The 15,355-nt window shown below is 33.9% G+C and overlaps 1 protein-coding gene and 1 long non-coding RNA gene across 2 annotated transcripts; one reads left to right on the top strand and one right to left on the bottom strand.

Annotated features, from left to right (window-relative positions):
* Positions 1 to 9,760: 9,760 nt before the first annotated feature.
* LOC145059273 (phosphorylated adapter RNA export-like protein) lies at positions 9,761 to 11,877 on the bottom strand. Its single transcript, XM_079007128.1, has 5 exons — positions 11,723 to 11,877; positions 11,028 to 11,297; positions 10,839 to 10,944; positions 10,243 to 10,386; positions 9,761 to 10,136 (listed from the first exon to the last, which is right to left on the bottom strand). The coding sequence occupies exons 2-5, from the start codon at positions 11,282 to 11,284 to the stop codon at positions 9,891 to 9,893; spliced, it is 753 nt and encodes a 250-aa protein (XP_078863254.1). The 5' UTR covers positions 11,285 to 11,297; positions 11,723 to 11,877; the 3' UTR covers positions 9,761 to 9,890.
* Positions 11,878 to 12,880: 1,003 nt separating this feature from the next.
* On the top strand, positions 12,881 to 14,925 carry LOC145058314 (uncharacterized). The gene is made up of 4 exons (XR_013686332.1): positions 12,881 to 13,178; positions 13,316 to 13,526; positions 13,825 to 14,192; positions 14,654 to 14,925. It is a non-coding gene; the product is annotated as an uncharacterized LOC145058314 (long non-coding RNA).
* Positions 14,926 to 15,355: the final 430 nt, after the last annotated feature.

Below are 15,355 nucleotides of genomic sequence, written 5' to 3'. Positions count from 1 at the left end.
TCTTCGAGAAAGGTTGACAACGTGGCATACCAAGCTCGGGGTGCTTGTTTCAAGCCGTAGACAGCTTTCTGCAATTTAAAGCTGTGATTTGGAAATTTGGGATCTTCGAAACCTGGTGGTTGTTGGATGTATACTTCGCGATCTATCTCTCTGTGTAGGAATGCACATTTAACGTCCATTTGGAATACTTTGAAATTCTTATGTGCAGCATATGCAAGAAAGATGCGAATTGCTTCAATTCGGGCAACTGGAGCATACGTTTCATCGTAGTCGATTCCTTCTTGTTGTGAATATCCTTTGACTACAAGACGTGCCTTGTTTCGAAAAATGATTCCTTGATCGTCAGTCTTGTTTCTATATACCCATCTTGAACCTATAACAGTAACATCGGGTGGAGTAGGAACAAGATTCCATACATTGTTTCGTTCAAATTCTGCTAGCTCTTCTTGCATAGCTTTTACCCAGTCTGGATCTTTTATAGCAGAATGTATGGTTTTGGGTTCAGTCATGGATAAGAAGGCTCCAAATAAACATTCATTTGTGGATGCGGCTCTAGTCTGAATGCCTAAGTTGGGATCTCCGATGATTTGGTCTGTTGGATGATTTCTGGTCCACTTTATTAAGCGATCCTCTTCCGCTATAATAATTGGAGTTTCAGTATCCCATTGTTCTTCTCCGGGTGTTTCATCTTGGAATAGGTTTGAAGGTTCCCCCATAAATGATGCATCGGGATTGTTTTGGCTATTTGGGGATGGGGTGTTTAAAGGAGGATTTGGTGTTTGTTCCAAAGAGGAAGTATGTGTTGGTGGTTCCCCCTCGAATTGACCTGCATCATTTTGGTTTGTTTGTGGAATAACTTCACTGGGTGTTCCTGTAGGGTCAATTAAAGTAGTTAGAAGTTCAGAATTGTAAGCGGTTTTTGGTTGTTCAAAAAGCAAATCAAGATCGATTTCAATGTCTATGTCAGGAGAAGGTGTTTGTTGAATTGGATTTTGAAAAATATTTTCAATCATTTTTGAACCAAAATGTTCACGATCCAATTTCCTGACATAAAATTCATCGAAATGAACATCGGTACTTTCTTCAATTACTCTAGTACGTTTGTTCAGTACTCGATAAGCAGCTGAAGAAAACGAGTAACCAAGGAAAATTCCTTCGTCCGACCTTGATTCAAATTTTGAAAGGTGATCTTTATTGTTCTTTACAAAGCATCGACAACCAAAAATATGGAAAAATTTGATGTTTGGTTTTCGGTTGTTAATGACTTCATATGGTGTTTTATGAAGATGTTTATGGATTAAGGAACAATTTGGAGTGTAGCAAGCTGTGGCTATTGCTTCTGCCCATAAGTATTGTGGCAGATCAGCGAAGATAAGTATTGATCTTGCAGCTTCACATAATGTTCGGTTCCTTCTTTCGACAACACCGTTCTGTTGTGGAGTGTATGGGGCTGAGAAGTTATGTTCAATTCCTTTGTCTTTGAGAAATGAATCTAGAGTCTTGTTTTTGAACTCTAAACCATTATCACTTCGAATTCTTCGAACAGGTCGTTTCAGCTTCAGCTCGATTTGCTTGAGGAAGTTGATCATCTCTTCAGGTGCTTCAGATTTTAGTCTTAAGAAAAAGACCCAAGTAAACCGCGAGAAACCATCAACGACAACAAGAATGTACTTCTTCCCTTGTATGGTTTGGGTTTTGGCAGGGCCACAAAGGTCTATGTGCAACAACTCTAGTGGTTCGGATACGCTAGATTCTGAGATGCTTTTGTGAGTGGATTTGAAAAGTTTTCCTTTTTCACATGCGGCACAAAGAGTTTCGTTATCAATCTTCAGAAGTGGTAGCCCTCGAACAAGATCATCGCCGATTAATTTGTTGATGTACCCAAAGTTTAGATGGGAAAGGCGGCGGTGCCATAACCAACTAATATCTGCTGGGGCTTTAGATAGCAGACATATATCGGGTTTACCATATATAAGATCCATGTCAAGCGGATACATGTTTCCGACACGGTCAGAATCAACTATAACATCTTTGGTTTTGGCGTCCATGATCAAGCTTCGTTGTTTGGTGAAGAGAACTTCAAGATTGTTATCACACAGTTGAGAAACACTGATGAGGTTGTGTTTTAGGTCATCGACGAAGGCAACTTTCTTTATGGTGAAATTACCATTTGTTATGTTTCCATAACCTTTGATTTTTGCTGTCATGTTGTTGCCGAAGGTAACATCTTGATTGGTTTGTATAGGTTTGAAGTCACGTAAGTAGTTTCGGTTTCCTGTCATATGCTTGGAGCAGCCACTATCAATATACCATGTATCATCATTAAGTTCTCCAGCATTAAGTACCTGCAATCAGACAAAAAGTTTAGGTACCCAAATCTGAATGGGTCCTGGTTTGTCAGTTGTTATTTTGGGTGCTTTGGTTAATGAATTTCTTTTATCATTTGACTTCACATTATTGTAATGGTTTGGTTTATAATGATGGAATGGTTGAGGTTTGATTTGATCTATCAATCTTACCCAAAATGTGATTTGTTTTTGAAAACCTGTGGGTTGATAAGATCTGTGATTTGGTGAAAGATATCCTAGATGTGAAGGTTTGTTTGAAAAGTTTTCTTCATATATGGGATGTGATGGGCGGTTTTGAAAAGCTTTTTGATGATGATGGTTTGAAACTTTATGATGTGATGGTTTATGAAAGTTCCTTGAATGATTAAAAGTGATATCTTGAAAGCGGTTTTCAAAAGGTTTTGGAAAAGGTTTTGGTTTTCGTTTGGAAACCTGTTTATGAGGTACGAAGTATGGTTGAACTGGTTTCTTTGGTTGGTTTTCAAAAATGTTTGGCTTTATTAGTGGGGTTTTGGTGACTTGAATGGATTTTTTGCTTGTTTGTTGTTTCTTGGAGTATTTTTGTCCCATACTAGTTTTTCCAACAATTGATGAAGTCATTGTAGGAAAAGCAGTTGGTATAGAAGTACTACCATCCTCATAAGAGGAATTTTCTTCATTCAAAAAGTTTTTGAGTTTAGTGGTTTCATCGGTATGTTTGATTTGGTGAGTTAAAGAAATTGCAGAGTCTGTTTCAGAATTTACAACTCTTTTGAAAGACTTTTTGGAAACACTGAAAGCAGTATCATCTGGACTACAGTTGATAACTGTTTCGTCATCTAAATCTTCCTCATTAATAGATGTGAAAAGATCTGGTAGAGTAGATTCAGAGTTTTCACAATTCGTCATGTTTTCCTGTTTTGCTTGTTCAATTTCAAAGGATTCTCTTCCAATTCCTGGTCTATAATTCGTATCAATTTTTCCAGTTCCTAAGGTGTTTGCCTTGGTGAAAATATCATCACTTAGTTTTCTGGCAACTTTGATAGAATCCATATTCCATATCAGTCTTTTATTCTCGGTTTCAATAGAATTGATTTGTTTTAAAGAATCAGTCAATTTTTCATTTAAAACATTGCATTTGTCAGTTGATTCTTGAAAGTCTTGTTTCAACTGAAGGATTTCCATTTCTAAAACATCTTTTATTTCAGAAGAAATGACTGACTGATTTTTTAGTTCCAAATCCCTTTTCTGAATTAGGGTCTGATTTAATTGTTCCAAGACGTGATTATAATCTTCTGATTTTCTTTCAATGTCTCTTTCCAATCTGCTTTTCGTTCTTGTTGATTCTCCAAATTTGAGTTGCAAGGTTTGTAACTCAGATTTGCAAATATCATAATTGACCATTGTGTCATGATATGTTTTGAGATCAGCTTCCAGACTAGTCTCAATTTTGGTTATGTGGGACTCAAAATTTGTTTTGGAAAATCCCAAGTTCAGAGATCATAGACCATACCTGTTCTATGACGTTGGGAGCTCTTGAAGGTATGTTAACACCAGCTACGAAGCAGAAGTTTGATTGTGCTGGTTCATTGTCAGCTTCGTCATCAGATGTTGGCCAGTATTCCACGCTTGGTTCATGGATTGCCATCAATGCTTTTTGCTTTTCTTGGTTTTCCAGTTTCTTTAATTCATCGGCTCTTTGAGCATAGTATGCTGAGTCTTTGATTTTGGTTTTGTTTTTGGCTCGGCATTCTCTGGCATAGTGATTTGTTCCTTTGCAGTTGTGACAAATGATCACTTCCTCATCACTGTCATCCTTTTGACTTTTAATCGGAAGTCTTTCTGGTGCTTGACTTTGGGTTTGTTGGGAAGGTTGAGAATGGTTTTGTTGGAATCCAAAATTTTGGTTGTTTTGAAAACCATTGTTTTGATTGTTGTAACCTTGATTTTGGAAACCTCTGTTTTGATTTTGAAAACTGTTGTTTGGATTGTGATTATGACCTGAGTTGGGATCGTTTTGAAATCCCTGGTTTTGAAAACCTTGGTTTGAGTTATTTTGGAAAGAAGGTCTTTGAGAATTTTGTCCAAAGTAAGGTCTTGGTTGAAAACCTGTGTTGTTTTGTCCAAAAGATGGTCTTGGTTGAAAACTTGAGTTATTTTGTCCAAAAGATGGTCTTGGTTGAAAATTTGGTCTAAAATTTGACTGACCATGATTTGGGATAAATCTCTGGAGATTTGTGTTTGCAACCAAAGCACACAGTTGTTGATAATCTGCTTCATCATTCGAATCAGACTAGAAGGATTGGTTTTGAAAAGATGTAGTCTGATTAAAATGATTAAAGTTTTGATCATTGTAAGGTGTTTGGTTTTGAGAAGTTGTGGACACAAGAGCAAGTGGTCCTCCAAAAGCTACAGTAGTTGGTGGGTCGAGGATTCATACGATTGAAGTTCTCCATACAAATTGTACAAAGATTCGGTATGAATAGCTGGATTTCCCTGAATAATGAGTTTAACCATATTCCAGCTTTCGAAAAGATTGTTTAAAAATTTGAGATTTATCTCGTGTTGTGTCTTTTTGATACCCAAATTGTTCATTTTAACCATAATCAAATTGAACCTATCATGAGTATCATGGATAGTTTCTGATGAAAGCATTTTGAAATTATCGAATTCATTCAAAACAGATGTTCTTTTGTTTCCGATAATTCTCTAATTTCCACAAAAACGATTTTTCAAATTTTCCCAAATTTGATTTGCGGTTAACATCATAATGTCATCCATTTGACTTAGAATACTGTGAGGTATTCCAGACACAAGTTCCTTTTTGGCTTGGAGTTCCAACTTTCTTATGATATCGGTTTGAGTGGCTTGATTTGTAGCAAGAGTAGCCATATTTTCTGGAGTAACATATGTTCCTTCTACACACTTCCAGATATCTTCATTTATAGTGTTAAGATGAAGATTCATACGGCCAACCCACGAATTATACTCTTCAGGAATAAGTATGGGTGCCCGTGAACCAGATCCTAAGCTATTTGCAATGGAGACAGAATTGTTGGAGTAATGTGCCAAAGACATTTTTTTGAATTTTTTTTTAAAAGGATTTTGAACAAGTGATATTAAAATGAAATTTTTAAAGAAAATCTTATGGAAGGTTTATAAACGCTATAACCAAAAGTTTTTCGACAAAAATTTCAAGGTAAATCACACAAGCTCTGATACCAATTGTTGGATATTATTCCTTTTATATATCAACTCAGATACCGATTGTTGGAAATATAAAAATCTGATCACTGCGACAAAAGGCTCGGTTACCAGTCACTGTGTGATAGATATATAAGTTTAAGATATAAGATGTAAATATATATATAAAGAATAATAATTGCGGAATAAGTATAAATATGAAAGCTATAAATGACTGAAAGCTATAATAATATAAATGACTGTATTTAAATGACGTAAAGCTATAAATAATATAAATGACTGTATTTAAATGACATAAAGCTATAATAAAATATATATAAGTATATAAATATATATCAAGTAGGTTCGTCAATAAATTGATTGAACTGGACTCGTGGAACGACTGGTCGATATTTGTTCTCTTGGAAGGACCGGTCGATATTGGGACTCTTGGAACGACTGGTTGATATTTGTTCAAAGATCAATCCGGTATTTGATAAGTAGTAAAAAGTTCATTTTCATGTAAAATGGGTTGTTTACAAAACAGTGCAAAGTACACGAGTCATGTATTTGTATACGGGTATCGGGTGTTTTGAGGAGATTTGATGAGGTTGGAGTGGGTATTTGGAGGGTGTTAGGAGGTGGAATAAGGTTGTAATTTTGGTGGTGTAAGGCAGCAAAGATGGTGAAGTTGAAGGAGCTTTGGGTGGTGATGGATGTAGATTTTCGGAGTAAATCTCTCTGGATAGCCAATTCTCTCTCGCGTCTCTTTGGGGTTTCCCGTGGTCAAAATCGTCCACGAAAATTTCTAGATGTAGGTAATGTCCTGAAGAATTGATGGTGAAAATCTCCCTAGTAGTATTTTGGCTGTGTTGTGCTCGCTTTTTTGTTTTCTAACATGAAGATTCTGAACTCAAAAACAGAAATCTCTCTGGATAGTCAATTCTCTCTCGCGTCTCTTTGGGGTTTCCGGTGGTCAAAATCGTCCGCAAAAATTTCTGAATGTAGGTAAGGTTCTGAAGAATTGATGGTGAAAATCTCCCTAGTATTATTTTGGATGTGTTGTGCTCGGTTTTTTCTTTTCTAACATGCAAATTCTGATGTCGAAAAACAGCAAGGTGGTGATGGTTGTGGTGATTTGAAAGGTTTTTTTTGGAGGAGGTTTAAGGAGGGTGTTTGGAGAGTATTTTGAGGTTGGAAGGAGGTTAATATAAGAGAGGTGTTTGGTGGTAAATGGTGTGATGAACAAACATAATGAAGATGAAGAACCTTGAGTTTCAATGAAGAAGATGAAGATGGTTGATGGTGTTCTTCATTTAGCTTGTTGATGATCTTGGTGTTCTTCACTTCATTGTTGTTTGATCTTGGTGTTCTTCATTTTCTCCAGGGATTTGTCTTTGTTCTTGAAGAAGATGAAGATTGGTGATGTTCTTGGGAGTGTTTGTAGTTTGTAGGAAGTGTTACAAGATTACAAAATGAGCACACACACTTACATACACAAACTCATGTATACATATATGCATGAAACAAATATCTTCTAGTGCACTTGAGTATATGGAGAGTTGGCTGCAAGTTGATGTAGAGTAGGAGGCAAAAACGTGGGGTATTCATTTGCAACTTCATTTCCTTGACTTATTGACACTTCTTTGTTGACTTTTCCATATACAACATATATATATATATATATATATATATATATATATATAATACATATATACATATATAATACATAAATATACATATAATACATATATATACGTATATATATATATATATATATATATATATATATATATATTGTTGAAACTGTTTAGTCACACAGCTAATTTTCTCGTCTATGCGTTTTCGGTCATTCGCGTGTTTTCGTATTTTCCGTTTGATCACGCATTCATGAAACCTGAAATAACTGATAATATTTGTTAGATTGTATAAAAACAGTTCATCTTATTTCAGTGATGGTCACATACAAGGTTACATAAAAACATTTTTCAACAGAAGTAATGTTAGATGTTATGTTAAAAACACTCGAACTAGTTATGTTATGAATGTGTAATGTAAAACAATGTACTTGATGTGAACAATTTCAGTTGTAATATATTGATGAATGGTGACGTTTATGTTATGATTCATGTATATTCATTGTGATGGTATTCAATTAAAGTCACGCAAGCCATCGGACGTTTCCGCCGTCTGGTTCGGGGGTGTGACAGATAATCCAAGTGGACACTTACGTTTCTAGGCACAGAAAACGTAAGTCAATATGCTAGAGGATTCTATGAAAATATGATGAAAAACGAGAGCTTAAGATCGTAACTCTTTTCTGTAGAGGAAGAGCTGTTTATATATTAAACAAAATTAGGGTTTCATAAGGGTTGGGCCGTCATTAGTTGCTTTGGAAGCAAGTAATGTTAATCCGGATTTAATGAGGATTTAGGGTTACCAAAACTAACGATTTTCGTTTGTTTTACCATAATCATCCTCAAAAAATTGAATTTTCCACTATATTCCCATATGTAAAATTCGGTGAGGTTTTGGGGCGTTGCCCCTAGACCCTGCCAAAGGGGCGCTGCCCCCGGACTCTCGACTAGTTGTCGAACCGGCTTCTAATTCGATCTTATACATGCATACACTCCGCACAAACTCCGTACATATATTAGAGTACAAATTATGAAGCTCCTTAGCACACATGTTAGTTCCAGTTACTTAAAATGACTTGGTGACACTAAAATCACCAACATGGTGATGAAAATCTTGAAGGAGCTTTGTCCAAATTTATATGCCTTGGAGACAAACAAGAATTGTTTATTTATGGATCGTATAAACATTAGGGTGGATATTAGTAACATGTAGATTTGGTGCTAGTCTAGACATCTAAGATGAGGAAGAGAAAGTCAACAACTTTTGGTTTTAATGGAGTATGTGGGTGATTTTCAATTTTCGAATGGCCTGGACCGATGGTTGTGGAATGGTAATGGGGAAAGCACCTTCTCGGATAAAGACCTAAAGCACATGATTGTTGATGGTAATAGCGGGAATGGTAACATGTTTACATGGATCAACTTGATACCACTCGAGATTAATTGTTGTCTGGCGGATGCTGAAAAATAGGATCATACATATTCAAACTTGCTCAAGAGAGGGATTGTTGTTACTTCAAGTCTTTGTCCTTTCTGGTGTCGGAAGAGAATCTAGATTACACTTTTTTCTCTTGCTTTGTTGCTACAAAGGTGTGGATATGGCTGGTAAATTGGTCATCGGTTCTTCATCATCTATGTCCTCTTGTGATGATCTTAAGGAGATGCTCCAGGCGGATATTGGCAGCAAGAAGATGCAAAAGTTGAAGCTTTCTCTCGTGTGTACCACTATATGGATGATATGGAAAGAGCGGAACGATATTGTCTTTAGGAACAAAAGGCGAACAATTATGCTTATAGAGGATGACATTAGTATATTCACTTTTAACTAGATTAAGCTTAGGTCTAACTTGAATTTGATTGATTTGCCTAGTTGGTGTAATTCTCCCATTTTAAACGTGTTCTTGTAATGGCTTAGCTTCTCGTTTAAGTCTTTGTTTTGTTTGTTAATGATATTTTGCTAGCCGTGCCAAAATAACTTATCCTCTCCTGTTAAAACTCCTTATTCACATAAGCAATTTCAAACACCCCTTATTTGTGTCAAGAAACTCTTTTTAGTTTGTTACATCCAAATACAAAAAACTACTTATTAACAGTAATAAACCATAATAAGTCAACAAACACTTCAAATAAAAAAAATTAGAAAATCTCAAATGCCTGGAAGACTAATATAGGCGCCAATTCTCCTCTTATTCCTGATATTTGTGCATTGCCCACCAATGCTCCTCTTTATTTCCGATCTTATTGCCAGTATATGTTGAATTTTCCTTTTGTCACTAATCTAGTTATTTCTTCTTTGTGGGATGACATTTCATTGCAAGAGCAAGGTCCCTTGCCTCATTTTTATAAATACATGTAATAAATAAATTATTTTTACTTCACAAATGTATGCCACTCAAGAACCCTTATCAATTACCATATCTTGCTAGATTTTGATCAACATTAACATCCTTTTTGCCCAAAACACAACTTTCATATTACCATAAAAGACTTCAAATGATCATATTTCAACTAGTGGAGTGTTGTTGCATCAAAACAAAGAACCAAAAACATCATGTATGTATGTATGTATATGCATGGGAAAACAAAACGAATAACCAAAAACAAACCCACAAATGCACATCAAAACTTCCATCCATTCATTCATTCATTCACCACAAAAAAGAACCAATCCACTCAAAAGACACAGATTTTATGAAACAAAACCATCATAAAACTTCTCAATCCATATCCTTCTTGTTTGCTATTAGTTCGCCTCTTCTTTCGGATCCTCAACTTCAAGCAAGTCATCATAGGATACAGGCACACGGATTCTTTCATGAACAGGTCTTTTCTTCACCTGTCTCTCTTCAATGTCCAATTCCCCATTTTGCCCTTCATCCCTCTCCACCTCTTCTTTCACACCTTCTACTTCTGCTTCAGCTTCAGCTTCAGACAAACCCCGTTTGCTCTGGTTTGCTGCTTTCCTGAAATCCGGTGGTTTAAATTGCTTCTGCAAGAACAATAATCCACCAATCATGATCTTATACTAATCATCATTCATAGTCAATAGTCATAATACATGTTTTATTTATGAGTAAAAATGTATGTAAAATTACCTCAAACTCCCTCCCTTTTTTCATTATTTCCTTATATACATTTGGATCACGTTTTCTAAGGATGTTCCACAAAATTCCACCACCATTCCTATATCGCCCTCCATCTGAAGTCATCTGACCACCACATGCCTGGATCGCATCCACCTGTCACCATTCCATCATCATTAAGTAATCCAATCCAAGATCCAATACCAAAAATATGCACTCAACAATCAAAGCTAACAAACATAACACTCTTTATTCTAAAGAAACAGCAAATCAAAGCCATACAAACACACCATCAAGATATAATCAATGATCCACAGACTGAAACTGATAAAATGGCTTCTGGAAGAGAAATCTGCGATTTTAGGGAAACAACATTCAGCATCAGAGTTCAGACACCAACAAAAAAAATGAAGTAATCTATATACATATATAAAGATCAAACATAAATCTTGGTTTCCTACAGAATAATGCTAAGGAACCCATGTTTTCTAGTTATGCAATATGCATGGATACAAGTTGTTTACCCCAATGCTAAATTAATGCACAATAAGGTTGATTTGATTCATATATTAAAGATTAAAGATTAAAGATTTTCCAAGAAACTATACCTCCTTCACAAGATCACTAACAGCAGGGACACCCAAACAACCAACTGCAGTCCATATCAGGTAAGACTTTCTTTCTTTCAAACGCCTACAAGTATCTAAAACAAATCTACAAATGACATAAAACCCATAAGTCAAAGAGGGGAAATGATTAGGGTTAGGGTTAAGGAGAGGGAAAAATAAGGCAAATACCTGTTAATGTCCAAGACGCCAGGGCCTGAAGCAGCTTTCTTTTTCCTATTTTTCTTCTTATTTCTACGTTTCTGACTTTTACTCTTAGGTTCTTGAGATATTGTGCCACCATCTCCACTGCTGTTTTGTCCCAACTCAGTTTGTTGATAGTTCTCAACAAATTCTCCTTCTTCTACATCAACCATATCAACATCTTCCAAGTCTTCAACATTGTCTGCATCAAGTATTGAATCAAGCAAGCTCTCTTCTCCCTCCATGAGTAAAAGGGTACTGCAAAGACATCAAGAACACAAATTAAGCCCGTGTCTCAACTTTATCCACTAAATCCTTAGAAAGTACAATTGAAATGTTCATTGACACAAAACATCAAACACCTTGGATGCAACCCTTTTGCTCTAAAACTATATTTTCTGACAAAATTGAACTTGGATGATTAGTTCCAGTATCTACCAAACAACATTCGAATCTCAAAATCAGTAGCCACATAAACATCATCCATTGACTCTAAACTTAAAACATTTCACAGAAATGATTTATCAGAATCATATTAAAAATTAAAAATCGACTATATATCACGTATACTCATATAAACAGATTAAAGCATCTCAACAATTTCTAGCAATTTAGGATTTTCAAAAGATTAACCCCAAAAAAAAAAGATAGGTTAAAACCAATATTTGAAGTTTTGAACTTACTGCCGAAAGAGTTGAAAAAGAAGACAGCAAGTCGGAGAGAGGCCGGAAACGGTGACTCACGCCTGTTCGATGTTCCGGTGTTCCTTTTTTTTTTTCTCTTAACGTTGCTTTACGTACGCGAGACTGCGACCTCGACGCTCGACCTGCGTAAAGGGAGCAACAGCCAAGGCCCAAAGGTGAAGGGCCTCGGGCTTCCTTTTTCAAGTCTTCAAGTTCACGGGACACTCGATTTCATTTGTTGGGCCAATGCCTACTAAAAAAACATAAAGACATATGTAGTAATTACATACTTGATAATTAATTTTTTATTTATATTTACCCCTTAAAATGTATTGATTTAATCTTTATGCCGGCAACTCTAATCAATGCGAAAAAAATTACTTAATAAATATTTAATCTTTAATATTTTTTGAACATTTAGTTCTTAATATATATATATATACCCTAATAAATAAGAATGATTTTGTCACATGTCATTCTCTCATTCAATTGGCCACATGTCATTTTGTTATAATTTTGAAATATATTTATTTTTCACTTGTTATTTACTTCATTTTTTATTTCCAATATATCATTAATTTAGTTTCCATAAATTAAACCTATCATAATGACTATTAATTTCAAATTTTAAATTTTGAATTTCATTTCAATTTCAAATAAATTTATAGTTTACACTTTTGTGTTTAACATTTTGTTATAATTTACCCGTTTAGTACATGGATCTAATAACTAAACACATAATTATAATTTATTTATTTTTTGCATTTTTTTCTTCCATTTTCAGTTATTTCATAATTTTAATTCAGATAAATTTCTCATTTAATCTTTTCTATTTAACATTTTGTTTTAATCAACCCGTATAATATACGGGTTTCACAACTAGTTCTTAATAAAAAGCTCTTTAAGGTGCCACATGGCTCTTTTTTACATTAACACTATGTCACGTGTCATTACCACATAAAGTTTTTACTAATTTTCCCGCCCATTCATTGCTTCAATTGTCAATTACTCAGCTCCTAAAATTAAGCAAATTAGTTTTAATATTTACTTAAAATGCATTCAAAATACGTTTTTATATATATAAACACGACTTTCAGCTTAAATAGATATATGAAACCCTTAAAATCAGCTGATCATAATCCTCAACTTACAAATTTCCCTTAATCAAGAAATCTTCGATCACAAGATTAAGGATTTATCTTCAACTATTCAACAAAATCACCCAACTCCATCTGTTAATTGGTTCATTTTTTTTATCACGTTTTGTATCCCTAGATTTTACCTTCTTGATTTTGGAAACAAAATCACCTAACTCTATATTTTCATTGGTTTAATCTCTCAAGTTCATTATTCACGATCAAATGTTCAATCTTTCTCTCCTCATGAGCCCTAATCCATCCTTTATGTCGATGCAAACATTCTTTTATGGAATTCTCAACAAATTAAAGGTTCATTGGTATGTTCATCTTCTTCACCTATACAACCAAACAATTGTCGGAGAAAGAAGTCAAATTAGAGCTTTTCGAGTATGGAGATATTTGTTTTTTTTTCTATTTCAGGGTTGGATTTAATTTTGTGTATATGTAATTTCAGGGCATTTCGAGTTCATTAAAAAAAATCATATATGTTCTTTTTGGTATTATTGAAGGATAATAAAGGCGAATGCAGATAAGAGTGCGACAAAGAACGACAACCCTGCATCCTCACTATGTAGAGATCAGTGGTTGCTCCACAGTAGCTTCCATTTACAGAGCTAGAAGGTGGAGTCGCCTTAGTTACAACACAACTCTCCTACACAAATCTTGTAAGTTTTGTTTAGAATCAATTGTATGGTACTATTATGGTTTTTTGTATTCTAGAAACAAAAATTTCTTAGAGGAATTCAAGCTTAGAAGCAATTAGGCCTGAAGATCTTCTCAATATATATGTGTTATGGCTGTTATATATATAAATATGTGGAAACGTGTTTCAAGTATAGCAAAAACGTTGTAAATAATAAATTTGTTCACCTATCATATTTTTCAAGAAAATAGTTATCACCCTTTCCCATATTGTTTTATTTTCTACTAAAGTAGGAGAGTTATTGTCTTTTGGGTATTTAGGTTTCAATTTTGGAAGAAGTTGGTTCGATGAGATGGTTAAGTTTTTCATGGTTAACTACCGGGAAGACCCATGTGTGACTACCTTTTTTGATTATCCAACTAGAGGTGTAAAACTAAAATCTTGGAAGAAAATGGGGTACTGGTTACTCTATAAAAGCTCATTCTGATCCTAATTTTCTTTGTGGACATGTATATAGCATCTTATTTTCTTTCGTTTATCTATGTTTTATTGCATTCTACTTATTTTTCTTTATATTTCACTAATTGTCTATAAACACTTTGTATAGCTTATGTTTTTTGTTTACATATAACTTTCCAAAGAAGTAGATCATATATTGAAGATAATGATCAGAAACAGAGAAGACGAGGTACATAGCCGACTTCCTTTAAATGTCATTTTCAAATTTTGTTTGTTTTTGTGCTTTCTTTTTCTTAATTTTGAATTAATTATGTGTTGTTTGTTGAAGAAGTAAATAAGTAAAATGACATTTCTTACTGTTTTGGATTTAGTCTACAATTACTTAATGTGTGTTGTTTGTTATTGTTATAAATTATATAATGATTCAAATGTTTATTAAACATGCTTTCAAATTTAAAGTTGTAGTTTTTACAAACAAGATTGAATAATAAAATGCATGTTAGTGTAGAGTATGTATTATGTTAGTATAAATGAACAAATTAACAATCATAATTTTCATGAATTGAAATGTTTTAAAATTGAAAAATTAGAACAAAAAAATAATTAAATTTCCCTTATTATTTCCTGCCAAATATATCATGTACTTAATTTTGCAAAAGAGATCATCAACCAAATATATTTTCTTTTCAGATATAGATATATACATGTGCTATTTGTTTTCAAATAGTAGTGGGGAGGAAGGATAGAACCTGCTCTTTGTGAAGGTATTTTTTTTAGAATTATTTATTAGGTTGATGTGTTATCAACATATTAGTGGAGTTTTCTTACTTTCTAATCCCTTTATTAAATATTCACTTTTAGAAAATTTTAATTCAAAGCTTGATGAGAGAATCTGATAAAGTTAGAGTTGCAGTTTTTTGTTGTTAATTTGGCTGATTACAGGAAATTGTGACATGATGACATACCAACTTACTTCCATTTTATGATTACTTTTGTTTTTTTATTATTTATCATATTTAATTTTGACTATTATTTATTTTTTCCAAATAAACATTTTTTTTTTCAAATTTATACCAACTTCCTTTTAACTATTATGCATCTATTTCCTTCATTTCTTTTATAGAATAAATAAAATATCAACATTAAAATGCTTCATGTTCCTACATTGCTCCCAATTATATAACAATGTACTTTGTAAGTATAATGTTATAATTGGCATCACTTTGTTTTTAAGAGGGCTAACATTTTATATTTTTCAAACATTTCTTTGAAACAAACCTGTAACAAGAATATTTAATATAAAAATCTTATTTTTTTTTTATAAATAATGCTATTTTAAGGACTTATTCCGTAAATTTTATAGGGTATGCATGTTAATGATGTGTCTGTATG

The sequence above is a fragment of the Lactuca serriola genome, chromosome 6 (genome assembly GCF_051521515.1).
Source record: "Lactuca serriola cultivar US96UC23 chromosome 6, Lser_US96UC23_V15, whole genome shotgun sequence".
In the NCBI taxonomy this organism is placed as follows: domain Eukaryota; kingdom Viridiplantae; phylum Streptophyta; class Magnoliopsida; order Asterales; family Asteraceae; genus Lactuca; species Lactuca serriola.
This window is presented reverse-complemented; position numbering and strand designations above follow the sequence as displayed.